General features: G+C 45.4%; 2 protein-coding genes across 5 annotated transcripts; one reads left to right on the top strand and one right to left on the bottom strand.

Moving 5' to 3' along the window:
• The first annotated feature begins 543 nt into the window (after nucleotides 1-543).
• On the top strand, nucleotides 544-3,422 carry LOC143526937 (amphoterin-induced protein 1-like). Of its 2 annotated transcripts, none has more exons than XM_077021760.1 (2): nucleotides 544-975; nucleotides 1,675-3,422. In XM_077021760.1, the coding sequence occupies exons 1-2, from the start codon at nucleotides 973-975 to the stop codon at nucleotides 3,112-3,114; spliced, it is 1,443 nt and encodes a 480-aa protein (XP_076877875.1). In that variant the 5' UTR covers nucleotides 544-972; the 3' UTR covers nucleotides 3,115-3,422. The 2 variants fall into 2 exon arrangements, with proteins under 2 accessions (XP_076877875.1, XP_076877884.1); XM_077021769.1 differs by lacking the exon at nucleotides 544-975 and adding an exon at nucleotides 998-1,503.
• A 2,329-nt stretch (nucleotides 3,423-5,751) lies between these two features.
• Nucleotides 5,752-20,517, bottom strand: capzb (capping actin protein of muscle Z-line subunit beta). Of its 3 annotated transcripts, none has more exons than XM_077001486.1 (10): nucleotides 20,329-20,517; nucleotides 17,060-17,149; nucleotides 10,809-10,930; nucleotides 9,733-9,846; nucleotides 9,239-9,380; nucleotides 8,986-9,102; nucleotides 8,579-8,644; nucleotides 8,381-8,457; nucleotides 7,976-8,077; nucleotides 5,752-6,806 (listed from the first exon to the last, which is right to left on the bottom strand). In XM_077001486.1, the coding sequence occupies exons 1-9, from the start codon at nucleotides 20,329-20,331 to the stop codon at nucleotides 7,984-7,986; spliced, it is 825 nt and encodes a 274-aa protein (XP_076857601.1). In that variant the 5' UTR covers nucleotides 20,332-20,517; the 3' UTR covers nucleotides 5,752-6,806; nucleotides 7,976-7,983. The 3 variants fall into 3 exon arrangements, with proteins under 3 accessions (XP_076857601.1, XP_076857611.1, XP_076857619.1); XM_077001496.1 differs by having other exon boundaries at nucleotides 7,956-8,077; XM_077001504.1 differs by lacking the exon at nucleotides 7,976-8,077 and having other exon boundaries at nucleotides 20,329-20,516.
• Nucleotides 20,518-21,447: the final 930 nt, after the last annotated feature.

The following is a 21,447-nucleotide window of genomic DNA, read 5'->3' on the forward strand; positions in this document are numbered from 1 at the left end:
GCCTTTTTTTTTAGAATAATGAAAAAAATATGGAATCACTCAATTATGAAGAAGTAGTCAGCAACAGCGACTACAACAATGATCGTTCTTTTTAAAATTATTTCTTAATAAATTTCTACGTAATTTATTTTACGTAGGCTAATAGTATTATGGAATGTCTCCCTAGTTAAATTTTTCCCTACAAAACTAAACAACTGAAAGAACATTGTACAAGAGTGGTGATGCCACTTTTTTTGCCAGTGGTTGTGCATCATCACCCTGATTTCTTTCGGTTCTCTTACTCGGTGCATGCTCGCAAACGTAACCGGAGCAGTCTCGGTAGCGGCTTGAGAAATGTCCATTAGACTCTGGAACGCAGCACGTGCTTCAGGAAATTAGGAATTTAAATAGAGCACTTTTATTAAACACAAGTAATCATACAACGAAGATATATTAGCTGGTAAAGTGGGTTGATGTTTACAAAAAAAGCGACAGTAAATTTGAAATTTCCGTTGCATCATCCTGTGAGATTATTCGCTGCTTGCAAAGTAGAAATTAGGTTATAACGTGACGGCTGCTGTGTGGATGGTGAAGCATGTGGCAGCTGTACACACCCGTGTGTGAATAACCAGCGTGTGCTCGGATCCACCAGCTGTTTAAACGTTGAACACCAAACCCCCTCGAAATGAGACACGTCGTGATCTCATAGGGTAGATACGTGAACCATGTGTTCGCCGCCGGGTGCCAGAGTGGGACCTGCTCCCTCCCGTATAGGAGCAGTGATGTACAGTTGAGGACACCTGACCACGTTTTGGGAAATGCTCATGTTTTTCCTTCAGAAATGTTTTTATTATTATTTAAATCACACGTGGAATCTCCTGACAGACGCGAGCAAATGGTCGTTTGATGGGATAATTCGTCGGGAACGTAATCACGTCGTATGACTGCTAACACTTTCTGCGAAACGCGACAAGGTTTCGACACCTCTTTAAAATGGTAAGAATTTTAATGGGAGTGCGTGATATTATCGAGAACCTGCATGCAACCGGATGCAATATATTGAGAAAACTCTAAGATGATGTTTTAAAGATTAAAATGCTAAATTAAAGTATACATTAAGCACATATTAAATCAAATTCGAACACATATGCAGAATATATCAGAGATTAGCTTCCGTGTAGTGTGTAGGCTACAGGTAGTCAAATGATAGAAACAAGACATTTTGGACGGAGGTCCAAAAGTAAAGTGCATTAGAATTGGTAGGAAGAGGACTGAGTTTATGTTGGGAAAAGTAGCATTCACTCCATGGGGTGTAAAGTTCTCAAGAATGTAGATCAGTTCTTGTTCTTCAGTTTCCCAGTGCTACTGCCGTCATAGTAACTGACAGTGTAAATAAATATTTAATTAAGGCAACGTCCGTTAGTATTAAAATGCCATGCCATTTGAAATTAAATATACTAATTCTTTTCTGACAGTACGAAGGTGTTCATCAGACCGATCAAGTGTTCTCTTTGTTTCTTCATGGTAAAGCTGATTACAACTATTTCAAGTAACAGTAGAAAACGTCTGAAGTAATGAATGAGCAGGACTCGGGATGGCAACTGATCTAGTTGGTTTATCCTTTTGGGCCATCAGAACTAAGGTTTGTTTTGTTCCCTGATGATAACCCTGCTCTTCTGCTCTTTCTTGTTAAAGATGTGGAAGTTCAGTTGTGAAACCAGCAGGAGGCACATGCTACTGCCTACTGGAAACCAGCAGCTAACTGGACATGGCTGTGGAAGGGAGAGCGTGTGTGTGCATGAGAGCGTGTGCAAGAGAGCGTGTGTGTGTGTGAAACAGATCCTTATAATGTTACTCCTCTCCACTACTGTATTCAATCCTTCTATTGCAGCCTCTGTTGAGTGCTGTCAGGGCACTTGTATCTGTGCCAGCAACATTATTAGTTGTTCCCAGAGGAACCTGTCCAACATTCCCACATCAGTTCCTCACTACACCACTGTGCTGGACCTCAGTTTCAACTCCCTCACCCACCTGCACGCACACTGCTGGAGGGGCGTGGTGCACTTCAGGGTCCTGCACACGCTGCTGGTCAATCACAACGCCCTGCGTTTCCTGTCCCTGGAGGCTTTTGCGAGGATGAAGCGTCTGCGGCATCTGGACCTTTCGTCCAATGTCCTCACGCAGCTCGATGAGCTCGTCTTTGAACCCCTGCAGCACCTGGAAGTTCTTCTGCTGTACAACAACCACATCTCCAGGATTGACCGGGCTGCTTTTTCTGGCCTGACCAGCCTGCAGATGCTCTACCTGAGCCAGAACCGGGTGATCCGTTTCCCACTGGACCTACTCAAGGACCGGCACCGGCTGGAGAGGCTCCGCCTCCTCGATGTCTCATCCAACCAGATCAGGACGCTGCCTCTGGTGGAGCTGCAGGCATTGCCGGCATGGCTGAAAAATGGTGTATATTTCCACGACAACCCCCTGGACTGCAGCTGTGAATTGTACGGGATGTTGACTCGCTGGCAGCAGCAGAGCCTCCAGCCTGTGGTGGACTTCCCGGAGAGACACGTGTGTACACAGACAGGCAGGGTCAGCGTCGGTGCCCTGCAGCTCCACCTACAGCTCAACTGCAGCACGGTCCACATGCGAGACGAAGAGGCCCTCGTCAACCAGCTCCTCATCCTCGACTGTGACTCTCGCCACAGAGATGTCACCAAGACCTGGCTTGTTCCTGTGGCCAATAGCAGCGCGCAGGTGCTGCCTGGCGGGCGTCTGCGTGTGGGCCCATTGCAGACGGAGGACTCTGGTGAATACACGTGTGTGGCAGTGGGGGAGGGGATAAAGGAGAGCGTGGTGGTGATGCTGAGGGTCCACAACAGCACGCGGGGTGCGGGCGGCGGCCTGAGCACGGCCTACACCACCCTGGCCTGCTGTATACTCTGCTTTGCCCTGGCACTGCTCTACCTCTGTGTGCCACCCCACTGCCGCTGCTATGGCAACCGACTAGCCCAAGGCACATGTGCGGACAGTGTCCTCTCAGTCACCCTCAGTGCCACACATAGGCTGCAGGGGGCAGCGGCGAGCAAGCAGCAACCCGCCTACCTCGCGCCTGAAGAAACTGAAGAGGAAGAGCACTGACGCTGCAGAGTCCATTCGTTCAGAACAGAGACTGTATATATACGGTCTCTGGTTCAGACATACACACACACACTTATGCTATTTCTATTACCCTGACACAACATGGTTCAACATGGTGTCACTAACACATTCAGTAAACGGACATTCTCTCTCTGTCATGTGGTGCATACACTGCGGTCCTCGCTGGCTGTGGTCCACCACCTCATGACCGAGAGACATCTGGAAACTCACGGAGACCAGCAACTGCAGTGCTGTAGTAATTAATTACATAATTATAATGTTGTTTATTTTACATAGGCTAATAGTATTGTGGCATGTCTCTCTGGTTAATTTTTTTATTGTCTCAATAAATATTTGAAACTATTTGAAAGGATCTTTTTATTTTTTTAAGCTTTTTTGCGCAAACACTTGAAGTCACGTATATCATGACAGGGGAGAGGGGTCACGTATCTCACGTCTAACTGAATCTGAACCTGCCTCATCTAAAACAGAGGTTAACGTTTTGGTTTGAAGAACTTGCTTGTAGATGGAGTTGAAATATCTGACATCATAAAAGACATTCTTGTGGGATGTCATGTCAGTCTGAACGGATATACCACAAAGCTGTAACGCAGGGTTGCCAACTCTCACGCATTGTCCGTGAGACACACGCATTTGACTGTCTTCACACGCTCTCACGCCACACTTCCGATATCTCACACCGAAAAACAATCTAGTTTATTTACCTCTGATCCACATCTATGATTCAACGAGTTACTAGTTCGCTCTGGCGCCAACCACTGGCGATCGATCGATCGCGATATAATACTTAATTTGTGTCCATTTTACACCGCCCCGGTAACAATTAATGTTCGCCACCCCCTCCAGGTTCAAATCTCACTACAAGTGATTTTGAAAAGTTGGCAACCCTGGTAACGTCAGTTTAACTATCAGCTTCCATTAGTCTACATCAGGCGTACTCAACTAAATTTGTCCGCGGTCCAATTTTGGCAGATACCTGTGACCCGAGGTCCGGTGCGGGCGGGGGTGGCGAACGTAAGTTGTTGAGCGTGGGGTGGCGAACGTAACATTCGTGACGGAGCATTTTTTCAATAGCCCTGAAATAAATGCTACGGTTTTGTTTTGGTCCGTATCCAGTTAATCAGGAATGAGAGAGGGTCCGGACAGGAGAGCGTTCGGGTCCGGATCCGGACCGCGGTCCGCCAGTTGAGTACCCCTGGTCTACATGATCCTTTACAGTAGTTTTCCATGAGTCTTTCCCAAGAAGACTGATGGCTGCATTAGCTCAAAATGGTGCTTCTACTCAATACTGAGCAAAGGGTCTGAATACTTATGACCATGCGATATTTCAGTTTTTCTTTTCTAATAAATTTGCAAAAACTTCTAAATTTGTTCTTTTCCTGTCAAGTTGATGTGCTGAGTGTACATTAATGAGAACAAGCTCTGCACAGGTGATGCACACAGAGTGGCGCAGAAGAGACCAACTGACCATCGGAAAAGTAAAAAGCCGAAGTGCCGGTTACATTACACGAGACAGTGTAATGAAGACGAATGAACAACAGATCCAAGACGCTGAACAGAGCGGTGTTTGCCTCGCGGCACTCGGGATCCTATAAACTAATCATTTCCGTGTTCCATTTTCACATTGTTCTTTCACCAGTTCTGACTGGTCAAAATATGCCTGAATCTAGGGTGGTTATGCAGTCAAAAAGAGTGTATAAGGCTAACGGGCTGGAAAGGAGCGACCCGCAAATCCGAAACGTACGGTGCCTGCCAGGTGTTTGAGCCTGCCATTTACATTTTTCTACCAGCGTGTTCGTACTGAGATGCTTCTCATTTACATACATCCGAGACGGTGCAGCTAGAGAGAAAACACTTTTTAGTAGCGCATTAAACAATTTGTTAATTTGAATTCGCGGCTGCATGGTTTAAGTTGCTGTATAAGGCGCTACTGCCCCCTGCTGGTTTGAGTGCGCCAGTGAACGCGACGGAGCGGAAAGAGCAAAATCCGGATCTTACATCACGCAAACCCGTGATAATTAATTCTTACTCTCAGAATAGAGCCTTATTCACGGGACAAATTTTCACAAAATTAACGCTGTCAAACACGTTTAAAAATAACCACGGTTTGTTACCACGTAAACTGAATCCGTAGCCACGTAGAGGTGTTTTCACGTCTGTCCTGCGCACTTAATTCAATTTCGTCATACAAGTGTAGTTCAGGTTATAACAAAAGGTTCAAAATAGGGTGACCAGACGTTGTCTTTCACCCGGACATGTCCTCTTTTTGAGTCCTTCTTAAAAAAAATGTCCGGGCCGAATTTCCGGACATTTTTTTTTTACTAGAGCTTAAAATGCCCGCCACACTGAGGTGTCCTCTTTTTCGGAACACCCGTTCTATTCCCTTTTATTGATGCGGTGTACTGGTACCATCGAATGACAAATCAGATAAATTAACACACTCGCTTTCTAAGAAACTCCAAATTCTTGTTTTTATTAGTTTAATTCATTTGAATCGCTGCAGTGTTGGAAGAGAGCCGAGAGTCACCATTTCATACACTCTTAAAGCCGACACGCTCCACCAGGCGTTCAGGACAGCACCCAGTCAGAGACACACAACTTACATTTCTACCACTCTAGCATTTTACCGTTTTATTGTTGCTGGAGGCTCTAATACATGAATTGTAAGCTTTACAAAAACAAAACAAAAGACATAATATTCCACCCCAAAATAAAAACATCAACAGAATACAAAGCTTAATGCAGGTGAGAGAGAGTGACAGAGAGAAGGGAGAGGACAGAGAGGAAGTTTGTGTGTGTGTGTGTGTGTGTGTCATACGTGTCCACACTGTGTACATCATAGGATTTTCTGAGGCCTCATGTAACAGAATCCTTTTACAACCTACACCAGCCACACACATGCCTGTGCGCGCGCGCGCGCGCACACACACACACACACACACACACACACACAGTAAGGGTCTCATCACAGATTACCAACAATTAACAAGATGACTAACAATAAAGACAGTAACTAATGCTGAATTCTCAAGCATTCTTAACTCGGAGCTTGAGCAGACTACAGCAACAGTTATGTTTGGGACAAACCCCCACTGAACAAACACGCACACACACACCTTCCCAAACTGTAGCTGGGACATGAACCAAGAATCACACAGACCAGAGAGGATGAGTGTGTGTGTGTGTGTGTTTAGAACTGCGACACAAACCCAGGCTCTCGTACACAAAAGAATGAGTGTGTTTGGAGGTCCAGTACAGCTCCACACACCATCACGTATATCAGTAAAGCGTCTTCCAGACCCACCAGCTACAAGAGAGGCAGCTCTCACACTGCAGCTGGTACATTGACGGTCGCAGTACGACCACGGAACGAGGGGGGGGGGGGGGGAGACAGCCATGGTGCAGGGGAAAGAGAGGACGCCTCGCATCTCACCAACAAAACAAATAAAAATAAGACAAAGCGTTTCTCCTTTTTTCGATGTTTGATTTCAACAGACAGAGTGCAGCTCAAACGAGACAGTAAACTGGAACAACAAAATAAACACAAGATGGGTGGGTGGGTGTGAGGGAGGGGGGGTCTCTAGCTCTGCTGTTTGCGTTTGTTGAGAGCGCCGATCAGGTCAGTTCTTAGGGCCTCCTGCTTGGACTTGTCCGCCAGAGTCTGAACACTCCTGTGGGTGACAGAGAGAAAGAGGGATGAGACAGAGAACGAGGGAAGAGAGAATGGATGAGTGAAGGAAGAAATCCGTACAGGAGGGGGCACCACCAGCTTCTCTCAGCAACCAGAGAAAGACTACAGTTAACACACACACACACACACACACAAAACACTGCACTGCTACACACTTCATCTTTCTATCCCTACTCTGTGGTGTGTTAAACTCCACAGATGAACCCTTGATAATTCAATGTTAAAGACTAGCCTGTATTAATTGGACCAAAACTGCATTAATTGGATGTTTGTAAATAAATGCCTAAATGCAAAAACTCTGAACACATAGATTCTTGTAGATTTTGTTAGAGGCCTTGTTTGTACACTGTAGGTATATAAATAAGATGTGTTATTAGTTGCATTACTACTATCTCTACTACTACTGTATTGCAAAAGAGAAAACTGTTATACCATCAATAAATTCTATATTTAACATATAAAAAGCAATCTCCATGGTAACTCCGTGCAGTTACACAAGTGGCACACTTCCTCCACCTACAACCTCAAGTACGCAGTGAAAGTTCTACTTTTAGAGCATCCTGCAGTTCCACCCAGTCCCACAAGAGGGAGCTGATAGTCTCACTGCCCTGTTATGGAGGAGCAAGTTCTCCAGCTGGACAGTCTGGAGCCACACACACGCACACACAGCTCTGACGCACACGACCTCCAAGAAAGCTGTGCCCCGGCGCTCTTAAACTGAAACACATTTAGTTCTGTTAAACAGAAACCTTCCACTGAAAAGTCAGGAAACAGAACGTCTGTTGATTCTCTTGTAAAAGGACAAAAAAAAAAAACCACACACACACAACCATGAGAACTCATGAGTCACACGAGACTGGACACAAATATACACGTTTGAGCCTGAAATTAGTCCTCAACCCAAAGTCACCCAAAGTGAATGTTACTGTTAGGTCCAAAACTTTATAAATATCCAGGAAACGTTCCCCTTTTAGATACTCCTCAGTGTTATTAACACAAGTTTTTGTGTCTTAGTGAGAAAACTACATGCAAAAATGCATATGAGGAGATCTGAGGAGCTTCAGACACCACACATGCGCCAACCTCAGTGTAGCAAACACGTGTGCACCACACACATGCGCATACATACACAGTTTCAAAGGCCTATACCTCCAGCCCTACTCTATGAAGATCTGACGCTGCGTGAGAACCTGAGAGAGCTCTTTCTGCAGCTGCCTGTACTTCTGATTATCAGGGAGAGACTCGATAGATCTGGAAACGGGGGAACGAGAGAGAGAGAGAGGGAGAGAGAGAGAGAGAGAGAGAGAGGGGGGGGGATGGGGTGAGAGTGAGTGAGAGAAAGAGTGTAGGGGGATGGAGTGAAAAAAGTGAACAGATGATGGCAAGGAAAGAGATACAGAGAACACAATAGAAGACTGGAGGGGATGTGATGGGATCACAGGAGCTGCTGAAGGACGGCATGAATACATAAAACACAACAGACAGCTAAGAGTTGAGGTCAAGGGGTCATGATACACACACAGATACAGAAAGACAGACACACACAGCTCATACCTGAGGCCATTGACGATGTCCTTGGTTTTGCCAAAGTAGATCTCATTCAGGGTGGAGCGGATCTTATTCTCCATGTCCTGACATCAAAGTAAACCACACACACACACACACACACACACACACACACACACACACACACGTCATTTCCCTACTGCATTACACAGACAACAGAGGAGTGAAACACATCAAGCGTCTCACCTCCACGAGACGGCCGATGTTGGCGATGTGTGGGGAAGACTCGCTGACCGTCTCATCCTTCTCCATCTGAGGAGTGAGGGATCAGATACGTCGTGAGAGGGACAAATGTGCGTGTCTCTGTGTGTGTCTGTCAGTCTGGGTTACTTGCTCCCATGTAATGTCGTGGTTGTTATGGTTACCTGCACCCTTGCATGACCTGGATATGCATCATCTGCATCGTCGTGTTAGCAGGATCTTATGATCACCTGCATGTCTGTATGTTTTGGTGTTAGCAGGATCTTATGATCACCTGCATGTCTGTATGTTTTGGTGTTAGCAGGATCTTATGATCACCTGCATGTCTGTATGTTTTGGTGTTAGCAGGATCTTGTGATCACCTGCATGTCTGTATGTTGTGCTGTGTGTACCTGTCTGGTGAGACTGCCGCCGAGGTTCATGGTACCAGAACCAGTTTTGGTTGTCTGAAGCCAAAGCATCACAGTAGAGGTGAGTTTATAATGAGCTGTACGGCCACTGGACTTCTCCTGAGAGTGAGAGAGAGAGAGAGAGAGAGAGAGAGGGGGAGGGAGAGAGAAGAACGTAGGTGTAGGTGTTTATAAGTGTAAAAGGCTGAACTACATGACATGTGAAACCCCGTTACCCAGCAGGCCAAGCTCCCACCTGCACTTCCACCACATGGATGGAGTCCCAGCATCCCTTGATTTTTTTGGAGCCGTCTCCAGCCTTCTTAATGAGGATGACTCCGGCAAAGCCGTGATCCAGATCCCACAGGTACACGGATGAAACTCCGCCCTCAAAATACCTAAGACGCACATCAGCAAATCAGCTGGTAGCACTCACACACAGGCAGAGTGGAGTGGTTCAGCTCCCTGTACACTCAGATACACCTGGGCTGGGAGAGAGAAGCTGCTCACTGCTTTAGTTTAATTAACTGTTCTGAAAACGTAAATAACAGCAGCATATATTACATACAATCAGACAGAGAAAAGACTAGTATTAGGGAACAAGAACATTAATTCTTAAATATAGCCTGGCATGAATGAACCAATGTTCTCGATCGGACTGGTCCGCTGATCATTTCAAAAGAAATGATATCGGTGCATGTGAGACTGAATGAAGTGTCGCCGCCCTGGTGGCAGCGGGTCAGAACTCACAGGTCCCTGTACTGATCGAAGGCGTTGTTCGCCTCCACCTCCAGCTTACGCAGACGGGCAGAGGGCATGGCTCCATCATCGATAGGAGGGTCATATTTATTACTCCACGGAGATCTGGACAAAACACACACACAGAATCATCGCGCTCTTTTCTTCCTCTACTCAAACCAAGTAAACTTCACCCTTATCTTGACGCTAGGCCATAAATGAGCAGACGGACAGAGATGGGGATATGGATCTGTGTGGTTGTGTGTGCGCCTGTGTGATTGTGTGTGTTCTGGGTGAGTGTGTGTGCACATTCTGAGCGTGTGTGTGTGTGTGTGTGTGTGTGTGTGTGTGTGTTCAGATTGTGTGCATGCGTTCACACGTTCCGAGCGTGTGTGTGCGCATGTGCATGTTCTAAGTGCATGTGTGTGCATGTTCTAAGTGTCTATACATGTGCATATTCTGAGTGCGTGTGTGTGTGCACGCAAGTTTTGAGTGCGTGTGTGTGTGTGTGTGTATGCGCAAGTTCTGAGTGTGTGTTGAGAGTATAGTCACGCTGGTTTGATTGTCACTGGAGAACGTTTGGAGGAGGTGTCACATGTACACAAGTCATGTGTCTACATGGATGAATGTTCAACTGAAGCTGTTCGATCAGGTGGCTTTGTTCAGCAGTGTTAAATACACGTGTAAAAGTGGAATTAGGTTTTATTACAGAGACAGTTATATAAGCGGCTGCATGTATGAAATGCCTCTAACCCTCCTTTCAGTCACCAACCTCTGTGACACATCGTGAAGCTGAACAGTGTGGGACAGGGGTGTGTGTGTGTGTGAGAGTAAGGACAGGGGTGTGTGTGTGTGTGAGAGTAAGGACAGGGGTGTGTGTGTGTGTGAGAGTAAGGACAGGGGTGTGTGTGTGTGAGAGTAAGGACAGGGGTGTGTGTGTGTGAGAGTAAGGACAGGGGTGTGTGTGTGTGTGAGAGTAAGGACAGGGGTGTGTGTGTGTGTGAGAGTAAGGACAGGGGTGTGTGTGTGAGTAAGGACTGGGGCCCGTGGGTCAGGGTCATGGGGACTGATGCTGTTCTGCTGCTGACCTGTAAGAGTCGCCATCACGGTTGTAATCACAGAGCAGGTAGTCCTTCCCCACTATTTTGTCCCTGGCAATCTTCAGAGGCTGATCCACAGAGGACAGCAAGTCCTCACATAGGCTTGGGACCTGCAATACGCGCACACACACACACACACACTCTTAAAGACTACACTTTGTGCAATGCAAATGGAAAGAGAAAAAAAAAGATTCAGACAACACGTGTAAAATTCCACCCAAACGCAGAAATACCTACTGTTGGAAAGCTGGTTTACCTCACCTCGAGAGAGCTACAACCCAATAGTTTACCTCGCCTCGAGAGAGCTACAACCCAATAGTTTACCTCACCTCGAGAGAGCTACAACCCAATAGTTTACCTCACCTCGAGAGCTACAACCCAATAGTTTACCTCACCTCGAGAGCTACAACCCAATAGTTTACCTCACCTCGAGAGAGCTACAACCTAGTGTTGTCAAAAATAAATAAATAAATAAATAAAAAGATATATCGATATGTATCGATACTGAACATTCTGAAACGATACAATACTCGTTTCTCTTAAGTATCGATTCTTTTTACATAAAATGCGCTTTCGTTTGAGCCACCCAAGCTGCCGTAATGCACAGGACAGTTTGTAATGCTAAAATGGCAGCTAAAGCAAACACAGTGCTGTTGGATTTGAAGCAGATACAGATGGAAAACCGAAGGACACGAACAAGCCAGTTTGCAAGCGGTGCTTTTGGAACATTTCAACGAAGGGTGCTAAAGCCTGGTTGAGTCACCATAGCGCTCGACTCCGGCCACCTCGTGCGAACCTCTGCGAGCGGTGGAGGCGTTTATACTTTCCGCTTTGCAGTGTTGTCCGAAACTATATGTGGTAGTATAAAAGACACCCCTCAACAACAGGGGAATGAACACTTACCTGACGAATTTTAATGCTGCTTTGTGTTTCAGGTTTGAAGGTGCTGGAATGTAGGCTAGAGTACTTTAAAATGCTTGAAATTGTAACTACTTCGTTTCACAACAAATATCTGTCTGACTGAACAGTTCACTTGCATTACGTTAACAAATACGAGACTCTTGTAATTCCAGGACGAAACACGAGAGAACGCGAAGACGTTAAGATTGGGCGTTTTGAAAATAAACAACCACTAAATAATGTAGTAATATATAAGTAATAATGAAGCAATATTTCGAATCATTTCGAGTATATGTATAACTATTTAACTTTATTAAGTTTAACGTGCTCGGAAATATTGGTACAAGCGCTTGAATTCCATTGTAACGTCTACTCCGCCCCAACCTATGTGAGATCTTCGTGTTTCCTTTAGTTATGTTTTTTAGTTGAATCTCCGTAGCGTTCTCCTGTCACGCCCCTTGATCTCGCCGCCCATTGTTAGTCTTGATCAGCTGTTTATGTTTAACTCCTTGATGTGTTTGGTTTATATTCCTGTGTGCCCAGTCTTTCCTTGTACAGTCCCACCAGGATTTCGCGGGCCTTTTTTGTGATTGTTGCGGGCTAAAATGTTTGATGTTGCGGGTGTTTTTCAAAAAAATTGCGATGGAAGTTGCGGTGTGTTTTTGCTTTTTTGTGAGTACATTGCAATAGGGAATAAATGTTGTATGGTTTCCTCTATTTAGTAGTCCATTTTAATTATCTATTTACCTATTTATTCAGGGTTGCCAACTTTTCAAGATCGCTTGGAGTGAGATTTGAACCTGGAGGGGGTGGCGAACATTAATTGTTGACGGGGGGGGGGGAACGTAGCGAACGTAAGTTGTTACCGGGCGGCCTGTAAATTGGACACAAATTAAGTATTATATCGAGATCGATGGCAACCCTGATTTATTTATTTATGGGTATTATGCTTCTTATAAAACCCATGGTTTTAACACTTCAAGCAATCATTGAATGAATCATTTCGAATCGTTCCTATTATATGTAAGTTTAACTGGTGCGCGCAGTTACAAAATTCGAGAGGTGCACAACCTTGCGAATCGACAGCGTGCGACGCCCTCGCGCACGGGCAGAGCCAGTGCGATTACGTCATCTTCGCCGCGCTGACCCTCGCCGCTTGAGTGCGCTGCAGTGACTTCGCGGACTACCGTTGCATTGTGGGGAATGTAGTGTTTGTGCTTGCAAAACACCATCGGGCGGCTGTGGCCTGTGGGCCGGTTCTAATAGTAATTAAATATCATACAGGGGGCCATAGATAATCAATTCAAATAAATTTAAAAAAACAGTTTATCCCCGCTTTCATGTAGTGTACCGGGATACTGCTTTTCTCGATCTTTTTGCCGTTATTTTCGTCGCTCGTGCTGCTTTCAGTCTGCTACAAAGCAGCTTTACAAGTGCCGAGTCCTAGCCCCCAGTGAGCAAGCCAAGGGCGATAGTGGCAAGGACATCAAGAGGACATCAGTGATTGGTCAAATTTGCGGGAAAGTTGCGGTGATTGGCTGAAGTTGCGACACCGCCCTGAATTTGCGGGGTTTGCTTGAAGTTGCAAATCGCAACATCGCAACTTTCTGGAGGGTCTGCTTGTAAGTCAATTTCTGGTATTCGTTGTTGCGAGAGTTGTATGTTCTGTTCCCAGTGTTTGTTATCGGATCTGCCCTTGGTGTTTAACTTTGATCATTGTATGTTCAGCGTTTGGTCCTTTCGATTAGATTTGTTTCGAGTTGTTTTGCAGATCATCCTATGTTTGGTTTTGTACTCTTTATTGAGTCAACGCATTATTGTTTCCTGATGGTTCGTTAGTGAAGTTAGTTGATTTCGCCAGGTCTGTTTTGCATTAGTCCGGTTTATTGTATTGTCCTTTTTGAATGCGTTTGTTTGTTTACTGTTTGTGTAATAACTCGTTCATATTTTTGTATTCCTTGTCGTGTCTGAGAGGTGTTGGGTAACTAGTCTGTGTACTATTGTTCACTCAATGAGTTTTACCATTGCATTCGCAGTATTTCGTTGTCTGAAGCTCCGAGTGTTAATGTAAATGAAATGCCTCTCCATTTAAGAGCGTTTCGAGCCGATCACGTTAGGAGACGGGAGGAAACTCCTACTCCTACCAATAAATCTGACTCTCAGCAGCATCTGTATCCTTCTCCTAGTTCTTGCATGTTACATCCACCTTATAAAGGTGTATGAACCCTGCAAACATGACTTTGTTCATTGCGCTGAGGCGCGGCACGCGCAAAGTTACAAAATTCGAGAGGTGCACGACCTCGCGTGCGCCGCGCTTCAGCGCGATGAACAAAGTCATGTTTGCAGGGTTCATACACCTTGTGGAATTCAAACACTTGTATGTCACTTTCAAGGTCCATTTCAATATTTCCCAGCACGAGCAAAGACACTTCGTCAGACGTTCAAAAGACGTCCACTGAAAAGCCAGAATGAAAGTTTTTGCGACGTCTTTTTAAAATGTCTTTTGAACGTCTATTGCTGCCGTTCAGTTGCAGTTTTTGCACGTCCACTGACATCCAATAAAGGTCCTAGTCAGACGTTCAGATAGAAAACTCGTCATAGACATCCATGTTAAGTTAAGGTTAAGGTCCTGGTCACACTGTCAGATTTTGAACCAGTTTTGAACGTCCACCAGACATGCAAAATGGGTCTGGACTGACCAACGTGATAGACATGATTTTAACGTCTTTCTGATATCGCATGTTTGTTGGGATAAGTTAAATATTTATATATATACACTCAAAATTATTCGCTTTTTTATCACATTTAATGGTTGTTTATTTTCAAAATGCCCAATCTTAACGTCTTCACGTTCTCTCTTGTTTCGTCCTGGAATTACAAGAGGCTCGTATTTGTTAACATCATATAAGTGAACTGATCAGTCAGACAGCTATTTGTTGTGAAATGAAGTTACACTTTCAAGCATTTTTAAACACAAAGCAACATTCATTTGTTTGTTTATAAAAAAAATAAAAAGGCTTTAAAACGGAAATTAGCACAGTATCTGACTTTGGTATCGAAAATGGTATCGAATTTCAATATTTTTTTAAGTATCGTATCGAAGTTGTAATTCTTAGTATCGTGACAAGCCTACTACAACCCAATAGTTTACCTCGCCTCGAGAGAGCTACAACCCAATAGTTTACCTCGCCTCGAGAGAGCTACAACCCAATAGTTTACCTCGCCTCGAGAGAGCTACAACCCAATAGTTTACCTCGCCTCGAGAGAGCTACAACCCAATAGTTTACCTCGCCTCTAGAGAGCTACAACCCAATAGTTTACCTCACCTCGAGAGAGCTACAACCCAATAGTTTACCTCACCTCGAGAGAGCTACAACCCAATAGTTTACCTCACCTCTAGAGAGCTACAACCCAATAGTTTACCTCACCTCTAGAGAGCTACAACCCAATAGTTTACCTCACCTCGAGAGAGCTACAACCCAATAGTTTACCTCACCTCGAGAGAGCTACAACCCAATAGTTTACCTCACCTCGAGAGAGCTACAACCCAATAGTTTACCTCACCTCGAGAGAGCTACAACCCAATAGTTTACCTCACCTCGAGAGAGCTACAACCCAATAGTTTATCTCGCCTCTAGAGAGCAACTAGTTGAAAAAAATTGATTTTCCGATTCAGGATCGATTAGCATATGATGATCTGATTATCGATTCGTACGTCCAAAGATCGATTTTTTAGTGAACTCTTACCCCCGCCTCGTCACTGAATTCACGCAGGCGTGCTCGGTCTAACTAACTGTAAAACAACATGGCGTCGGACAGTGCCGGTAACGACGATAGTCAAATCGGAAATCTAAAAGCAGAAGGACAGTTTATCCAGTGTCGGTGACTATTTACAGTTAGTCCATGTCATTGACAGTTTACCCAGTGTTTTTACAGTTTTAAAAAGTTTTAAATGTTCTTGTAACGTTGGGCGCAATGCGATGGACGAGACAGAATCCTTTGCACTTTCCAAATCGTTACGTTTATTACATTTACCGAAGCGCAGACAGCGCACATAAAACACGTTTACATAGAACGTGTGTGACTCAAACAACAACGAGCACAGGACACCGCGCGAACACACAAACCCCATGTGACGAGACGAGCCACAGGTGAGACGGACTATCACAAGACCCACGGAGATCTACAGACGCAGACGAGTAGACGCAGACAACGTTAACACACGCCCAAAAGGGAGGGGTCGGGGACCGTAACATGACAGTTCTGTTTTTATATTCGCACTTTAAAGAAAAATACACGTTTACATTTTATACTTTCAGTTTATTAAGTGTGAGCACTTTTAAAATAAAAATGCATTTGGTAGCAACAGCTTTTGGATGAATTCCTAATTATTTCAATCATAATAATAATGCACAGGTTAGTGTCCCAGTAGGAGTCCACTGTTGCAGACATAGACACCTCAAAGATGTCTTCTGTTTATTGTCATGGATTACCTTTCTTGAAGGTAGATTTATGATGACCCTTTTCACCAGTCTTCCAGCCATCAGTAACTACCAACTACCAGTAACTATTTGCTGATTAATATCGATATAATACTAGTTTTAACATGTTGCTTCTGTACATAATCAGGAAACAGCTCAAATACATTTTTAATAACACTAAACCCCGAATTGGATCGAATCTGATCGAATCGATTAAATCGGATTAAATCGAAATAAATCGATTCTTAGTCTTCAGAATCGGATTGATTCTTGGAATTTGAATCGATACCCAGCCCTAGCTACAACCCAATAGTTTACCTCGCCTCTAGAGAGCTACAACCCAATAGTTTACCTCACCTCTAGAGAGCTACAACCTAATAGTGACCAGCTGTGTTCCTGTATTGACTCCATGGCATGATCTCAGTCTGCCAACCTCACATTTCCTTTATCAGACTCTTAGATCTCATACACTCATCATATGCAACCCTCAGCAGAGTGGGCAGAACTGGGTGATCCAGGATATGGAGAGATGATCAGATCAGGAAGAGGGTTGGTTAGAGAGAGAGAGAGAGAGAGAGAGATGAAGAAAGACAGAAGAGAAAAGTGGTGTAAAGGTGACGTCTGCCCCAGGAAAGGAGTGAGTGACAGCTATAGTAATAACCACTAACAACCAATGAGAGGGAAGGGGGGAGGAGAGATGGGGAAAGATGAAAGAAAACAAATGTAATAAATACATAAAAGCATTGAAACAAATAACAAGAAGAGAAAAAACATGGAGAAAGAGTGTGTGTCTGATGGGGTTTATTCCAACAGGACAGAGGGTTTTGGAGCAAAACACACAAACACACACACACTAACCAGGTCGATGAGGTCACTGAGATTCTTCTCGATCTGCTGTGGGGGCAGACGCCTCATCAGGTCCAGAGCACAGTCCAACTGCTGGTCATTCTGGGGGTGAATGAGAGTGTGTATAAGAGATTCACATAATTGCTATTCTTGCTTTATACTTTCTCACAATTATTTGTTTACATTGCAATAATCTGTGCCAGTAACATTTCTAACGGAATAAAACAAAACAAAAAAGACCAGGAACGCATTACTTAGCAACGCTACGCTGACTTCTATTCTACACCTGAGATTACAGCAGGCGACAGGCCTTCCCGTCTGCTCCAGTCCCAGTGGAATTAAGAGTCCTGTACTGAACTCTGTGCAGGATGGAGTCTTGCTATAGAAGGCTAAGCTTTTCACCACTAGGGCAGGAATCACCATTTGCCATGCCATGTTGTTTTAGCAACAGCTCTCCTAAAGATCGACAATCTTTGGCAGTGTGAAATCAGTGTTTGGAGGTGTTGCTCCTGTAGCTACCATGCAGCACTCAGGTCAGTGGCTTCCTTAGCTAATAAGGTTTAATGGGAATGTCAGAGCAGATGTGCCTGTAAAGTTTTCCGCTGCCTGGGGCAGAGTGGGGGGGGGACTGTAGACTAACCCTGCTGTACAGCAGCAGTGTTGCCCCCACAGCTCTGGCCTCAGGTTCAGGGGCTCAACATCCTCTATCCTGGGTCTGGAAATATCCGCTCATATAAAAACATGGACGTGTTTTCTCTGATGTCCCCGTGAGTAAGTGCACATACAGGACCCAGTTCCTTTAGTGTCTGGCCTCTCCAGGGCCTGGAGGGCTCGTCTGGAACTCAGCCATTACGGCTCCTCGGCCATGAGACGTCATTCAGTTACATGCTGCAGAGGCTGGGATCTCGAGGGAGGTCCTGGGGCTCAGAACCCGAGCGTGAGAACACGGGCGTACACAGACCGCCTCAGGCGGCGCAACTCAGATGTCCCGGAGCCATGGCTGAAACGGCCTCACTCCCACTGCACGCTCACACCGTGGTGTCAGATTTCCACACCGTCATACCGAAACATTCTATTCTCGACAATGCAGAATTAAGTAAGAAAAAAAAAAACTTTCACTGTTCCTTCATTTTAAGAGTCTTGCATTTTAAGACTATGCCTCTAACAAAAGAGACCACACTTTCAGCCATTACCTGCACTCGTTGTAGAGGTACAGTCCTGTGGAACACAACACACACACCAACTCCAAACCCTACACATCACTTCATTCTGGACTGTGACTGTGTGTCTGAGGCAGAGCTCAGAAGGATGAGTACGCCTTCTACTGCACGCTGAGCTCAGGCCCACAGCCGAGAGCGTGGAGGCCCACAGCCGAGAGCGTGGAGGCCCACAGCCGAGAGCGTGGAGGCCCACAGCCGAGAGCGTGGAGGCCCACAGCCGAGAGCGTGGAGGCCCACAGCCGAGAGCGTGGAGGCCCACAGGTGAGAGCGTGGAGGCCCACAGGTGAGAGCGTGGAGGCCCACAGGTGAGAGCGTGGAGGCCAATGGGGCCACGGCACCAGACGGGAGCCACTAACAGGTCAGGTTCAGTTCAGGAGCAGACACCAGATGCAGAGTGCATACATGTGTGTGAGTGAGTGACTGGAGCACAAAACAGACAAAACGCATGTGAGCTGCTATAGAAAAGCTTCTCAGAAACTACAGGCAGACAGCAGAGCTCCTGTTCACAGTTGTGTTCACAGGCAGATTCCCAATGAAGAAAAGAGCACAGCCTTCATTTTCCTAGAGAGAAAGGCAGACTGGGGCTGTACCACAACACTCATTGCTCATTCAAGGCAAAAGACACCAAGATTTCAAGAAGTGACATGCATCTTCATTCATAGTAAATACATTACTGGAGTACTACTAATTAAAAACAAGGAGATTTGGCACTGCTTAGAGGATTTTACCTGTCAAACACCACCATCTGAATGTTTTAATAATGCATGTAATTTAACACAGAAGACACTTACCCAAAAAAAAAAAAAACAGAAGATAAACACTGGCCAATAAATCACTTGTATTTATGTGGACAAATCAACCTGAAGGCAAACACTCAGAGTGGCCAAGACAGGAACAGAGGGGGAACCTGGGGCCATGTAAACCCAAGATCAGTCATACCACAGCATGGAGGTCTGGAGTGAGTGAGCTCAGGGTCCAATCTATCTGCCCAACACCTACAGACCCTGACACTGTGTTTAAAACACCTAGCAGTATGCATTAGTGCCCCGTGCTCAGACACACACTCCTATACAACAGATGAATCGGAGCCAAGAGAGAAAGTAGCCTAGTAGTTGATCAGTGAGCTATACCACCTGTTTGAACAAAAGTGTGAACAGACACGAAAGCTCCCTAAACCTTAGAATACATCCACATGGTTTTGGTCATTAGGATGTCATAAATAAGTGATGCTGGAACATCTGCAGGTACCGACGTCCAATGCATCATATCGAAATTTTTCATGCCTTCATAGCGTGCTGAGTGAAGGAAGGTCAGTGAGGTGTGCTATTAGCTATTTGTTGTAAAACAGAGGTCAAATCCTCGTGTTTAATGGCGTAGTTACACTAAGAGATTTATCCGACATTAGTGACGCCAGTCTGATACTGACTTTCAGACGTGACTGTCAAACGAAGTGGTCAAACTCAAACCCACAGGATAGTTATGCCAAGATTAGCAGCGTTCTTAAACGCTGGGTTTGCATTGCAGTCAGCAAGTGTCCCAATACTCCAAGTTCAGATAGTCCACTGTGTTCAGTGGTATTTAAATATGCCAAACCTGGCTATGTTTAATGCATTCTTGCATCAACTTAAGTCTTGTTATCCTAGTCGATATCTGCGCGGAAGTGCAGTGCTTACGTGGAGACCAACACTATCCGTACACAATAGGTTTGGAGACTCGATCAGCTGCACGAATACCGGACACTTGTACCCAAAACTCTTCAACACGCCGAACACAAAACGACCAGGACACTTAGCGAGCGAAGCCCAAACACCCTGCTCACACTTCGCTCACTTGGCGTGCTGTATACACACACACACCCGACACCACCGAGCAGGGAGACTCGAGAATAACGTCTTGGTTTATTTCGGCGTACACATAAATAGTTGAGGCTGTATTTGGGTGGCACCGGAGACGCGGCGCTCCACACTTCCTATAAAAGGTCGTCGTTCGTAGTCCCGACACCCCCTAGAAAAACGCAGCTGGCTAGCTTAGCCACGCAGCCCCACCTCCACCCCGTCTTACCATGTCTGCAGTGCTCGGAGACTGGATACACGCTTGCCGGGGCCTTTAGTTGTTCGTTTGGGTGTGCTTGCTCGGACCGTCCTGCTTCGCGGTAACCGTGTTCGTCCCCGCCGAGCGGATGCTATTTCTCTTCGCCTCGGTGGCGGAGCCCAACCCTGTCAGCGAATTCACTTCCTCATCCGGGGCTTACGGGGACAGGGGGGACGGAGAAAACAAGCGGTGGTTGCATATCCGGGTCATTCAAAACCTTCACCCGACCGACCAATCAGAGCGAGCTAAGTAAGGCATGGCCAAGTATGGAAGAGCGCAGGGCGTGTGATAGCGGCGTGACGGCGGGCGCAGGGCGCGCCCGGCACTGCTGTGGTCCCATCATCAGCTGAACTCCAGCAGTACAACTACGCTGCTACTCACATGATCCAGGTTTAGTTTGTTGCTATGGCTTTTAGTTTAGGTCTTACGCTTAAAGCGTAGATTGCAACAACGAATAGGAGAGGAGGTTTTATTCTACGTTTTGTAGAATGAAAACTACAATGTATATGGGCCAAAAGGAAACACGAAAACATAGTCAGTCTTTATTTTTATTTTTGCCAACATACTGTGGCAACATATTGAAAACTCACGGGCAAATAATTTTTTGTAAATTTCTCCTCTAGCAGGACTCATGTGAGGCACTTTGGTTGAATTAGCCTAATGAATAATCTATTTCCAACGTCCATGTAATGGCTTATAATTGAATAATGGTCTGAAACGATCGTACAAAAATGTGAAGGCCTTCTGTTGAATCAATCATAACAGCTCAGCTATAGCCCATCGTGTACAGTGAGCTACTACGTACGGCTAGTGTACCTGCTTGTTTTTACTCTGTGATATATACGTTCTTGGATACTAGCTTTGCTGAACATAAAGGGTCCATCGCACAAGCTTCCCTCTTCCCACTCCCGCAGATTCACACACGTGATGAACCGCCACGTTCAGGTGACAGACTTGGGAGAGGAAGTGTGCATAGAAATAGCTTCTTTTTAATTTTTTACATTTTTTATATACATAACAATATACAAAGATACAAACTCTCGTCGAGGATGCCATAACTACAAGTTACAAGCTAGGGAGCGTAAATGC

Source organism: Brachyhypopomus gauderio, chromosome 1, assembly GCF_052324685.1.
Source record: "Brachyhypopomus gauderio isolate BG-103 chromosome 1, BGAUD_0.2, whole genome shotgun sequence".
NCBI classification, from domain to species: Eukaryota; Metazoa; Chordata; class Actinopteri; order Gymnotiformes; family Hypopomidae; genus Brachyhypopomus; species Brachyhypopomus gauderio.

Bases quoted from the DNA above. Each gene is read 5' to 3' on its own strand.
- capzb (XM_077001486.1), bottom strand. The intron at 8,645-8,985 runs GTACACACAGCA...CTCACTCCTCAG, and splicing joins GCGGCAGTCTCACCAGACAG to ATGGAGAAGGATGAGACGGT. The intron at 8,458-8,578 runs GTGAGACGCTTG...CTTTGATGTCAG, and splicing joins ACATCGGCCGTCTCGTGGAG to GACATGGAGAATAAGATCCG.